Source organism: Sinocyclocheilus rhinocerous, unplaced genomic scaffold, assembly GCF_001515625.1.
Source record: "Sinocyclocheilus rhinocerous isolate Xijiao unplaced genomic scaffold, SAMN03320098_v1.1 scaffold193, whole genome shotgun sequence".
In the NCBI taxonomy this organism is placed as follows: domain Eukaryota; kingdom Metazoa; phylum Chordata; class Actinopteri; order Cypriniformes; family Cyprinidae; genus Sinocyclocheilus; species Sinocyclocheilus rhinocerous.
In genome coordinates this window covers 619,857-622,471 of record NW_015627585.1, presented here as the reverse complement: position 1 = coordinate 622,471, position 2,615 = coordinate 619,857, and the positions used below count along the sequence as shown (strand labels likewise).

The window sequence follows — 2,615 nt, the reverse complement described above, 5'->3', positions numbered from 1 at the left end:
GCCAAGCCCCATGAGCTCAGGGGGAAGCGTCAGGGCACAGCCGAGCAGTTTCTCCACGGATGCGTGCAGCTGCATCACTGGAGGTTATGTGAAAATCTGCTCACTGACTAACAATATTTACCAGACTTTACCGTGCTTTTTACATTTATGATTAAAAAGACAATTACAAATTCATGTATGCAAAACATAATATATATGCCTCTAAATATATATATAAATAATAATAATAATAAAAATCAAACAGAATTGGGAAAACAATTCTTTATTTTTACAAGTATTAACACAATTTGTATATAAGGAAGGGGGAAAAAACATTGATCTCAGTTTCAACTGACCCGTTTTACAACGCTGGGCTTCTTACAGAAGTAATAAGAGAAGTCACATTTTCTATTGACAGAACAAACTGACAATATTCAAATGTGGAAAAATCAATTTTCAGCTCAAGTATTCCAATGCTAAGAGGTTTCCATCTTGTATCCGTGTTTTTCTAGCTCCGCTCTAAAAGAAGGGAAAAAATTAAAAAGTGCAATAACTCACAAAACAAACACAGAAAGTATTAAATTTTTACTATTAATAGTAATAATATCAATATTACAGCATCAAAGAGATACTATTAGAGCTTTTGTGAATATTTTGAATTTTTTTTTTCAGCTTTCATTTTCCTGTTAAAGTTTTATTAATTTTGTTTGTCATTTTTATTAGTTTTTGTTTTTAAATGTCTAGTTTTTTTTTTTTTTACTTTTACTTCAGTTTTAGTTATGTTAGTACATAAAGATAAACTAAATGAAAATGAGAACTGTTGCCTTGTCAATTAGCTGAAATAAAATAAGCTTTTAAGAAATAAAATATTTAAAAAAAGTTTCTAATTGATTTCCAATTTTAATAATGAAACTTAAAACACTTTCGACCAAATATCATGAGCCTCTCCCACTTCACCACACATTCACTAGCACAACCATTTCCAGTGCTGGAAATCAAAACTATTTCATAAGCGATATCAATAGATTTATAGCTTTAAGGTTTTAGAAAAGTGAAATGAATGTGTCCATGCATTTACCTTTTATATATATATATATATTTAAATGAGCGTATTTATTTACACACACACACACACACACACACAAATATTAAATGGATGTATTTAATGCAGTCCAGTTCTCACACATAGGAAAGTTCATAAATGTGGTTTGAGGCCACCATGAGTGTTGGTTAGCCATTGCACTATTAGATCCCTTAGGGACTGTTTTCTTCTAAATGAGTTTAACCACACAATTCTTTAGGAAAAAAAATGTGGGTTTCACATGGACTCAGGAAGATTCTGGCAAAGGCACTAGGACAACAAAATGTAATATGTATGTCTAACAGCATTCATTTTTTGTGAATTTAGATTAGGCGAGTACACTCCATATTTAGTATTTAACCATCTACAATTAAAAAGTGCCACAAGGTCTTCTCTACTTCACATGTATAATTACACAAATTCAGCATGTGAAGCCTACCTCAGCTGATTAGAAAATTCATCCTCTACGTTGTCATCATCCCAGTTATCTTCCCAAACATGAGCGTCCTCATCTTCATCCAGGCCCGTCCAGTCTGGGAATGACATAACAGTTCAATGAAGCTGATGATGATCTACATGGGCCTGAATCCAGCACCAGCTCCGCACACCGTGCACAGCGTGGAGCTGTTAGTTTCTGTTATTTTACCCAAGATTAATAATAAAAAAGTTCATCAACTTCATTCTATACGTCCAATCATTATTCTTGTGAAATGTGAAATAATTCTTGTATCAATATACAACTATATTAGGTTTTGAGGTGCTAAACATGCTAGCTGCTTATAATGCTTAGTAATGTTGTTTTTTTTACGTCTGTGGACCAAGAAGCGCTGCAATACTTTATAAGAAATAATGCATATTACATTCATTCTTTCATCCATGTCTTTTCTTTTCAAACGCGACAAACCAAGCATTTATTGAATAAAGTCTAGAATGTTTTGTCGGTTAGCTTAGCAATGCTACTAGCTGAGTCACTGTCGTGTTGTTTGTGTTTATTTAGCCGTAAATTGACTAAAGAGCGCATTTCTACCCAAAACAACAATCATTTTCAGTTCACTCACCCTCTGCTGGGAATTCTTCAAATTCATCATCCTCCTCCAACAGCCCCAAATCCACTGTTTGTTTCTTCTCTGACATGTCTTGCTATTGATGCAGCGGTTCGACCCAGTAATACTGAATATGATATGCGCATGCGCAATACCCTGACTGGGCCTACATACAGCTCTTTGACATGCATAAGGGCTTCACTTGCCTTTATTATATAGGCTAGCCTTGTTTATTCATAAAGGCTGTGCATAATGAATGCGGCTGACTAGACCATAAAGTCTATAGTAATTCTCTAAATGATTCTACATAAATGTATTTATTTATTTATAATACATGTATTTATGTAATATTTTACATTGTTTATTAATATTGGTATTTATTGTGTTTAATTTGTGGAAATAAATACACATTAAATTTACAATATATATATACTGTATATATATGTATATATATACACACTGATAGTGTGGCTGAATAGTGAATAGGCTCTTTAAATTATTATTTTTTCTGA

At 32.8% G+C, this 2,615-nt stretch overlaps 1 protein-coding gene across 1 annotated transcript; it reads right to left on the bottom strand.

Moving 5' to 3' along the window:
• Window positions 1-403: 403 nt before the first annotated feature.
• LOC107731807 (26S proteasome complex subunit DSS1) lies at window positions 404-2,272 on the bottom strand. The gene is made up of 3 exons (XM_016542988.1): window positions 2,119-2,272; window positions 1,500-1,593; window positions 404-498 (listed from the first exon to the last, which is right to left on the bottom strand). Exons 1-3 carry the CDS (start codon window positions 2,192-2,194, stop codon window positions 456-458), a joined length of 213 nt encoding a protein of 70 aa, XP_016398474.1. The 5' UTR covers window positions 2,195-2,272; the 3' UTR covers window positions 404-455.
• Window positions 2,273-2,615: the final 343 nt, after the last annotated feature.

Excerpts from the sequence above, each read along its gene's own strand:
- LOC107731807 (XM_016542988.1), bottom strand. The coding sequence starts at position 2,194 with ATGTCAGAGAAGAAACAAACAGTGGATTTGGGGCTGTTGGAGGAGGAT. Across the intron at positions 1,594-2,118 it reads TGAAGAATTCCCAGCAGAGG|ACTGGACGGGCCTGGATGAA; the intron begins GTGAGTGAACTG and ends TGTCATTCCCAG. Across the intron at positions 499-1,499 it reads GAATTTTCTAATCAGCTGAG|AGCGGAGCTAGAAAAACACG; the intron begins GTAGGCTTCACA and ends CCCTTCTTTTAG.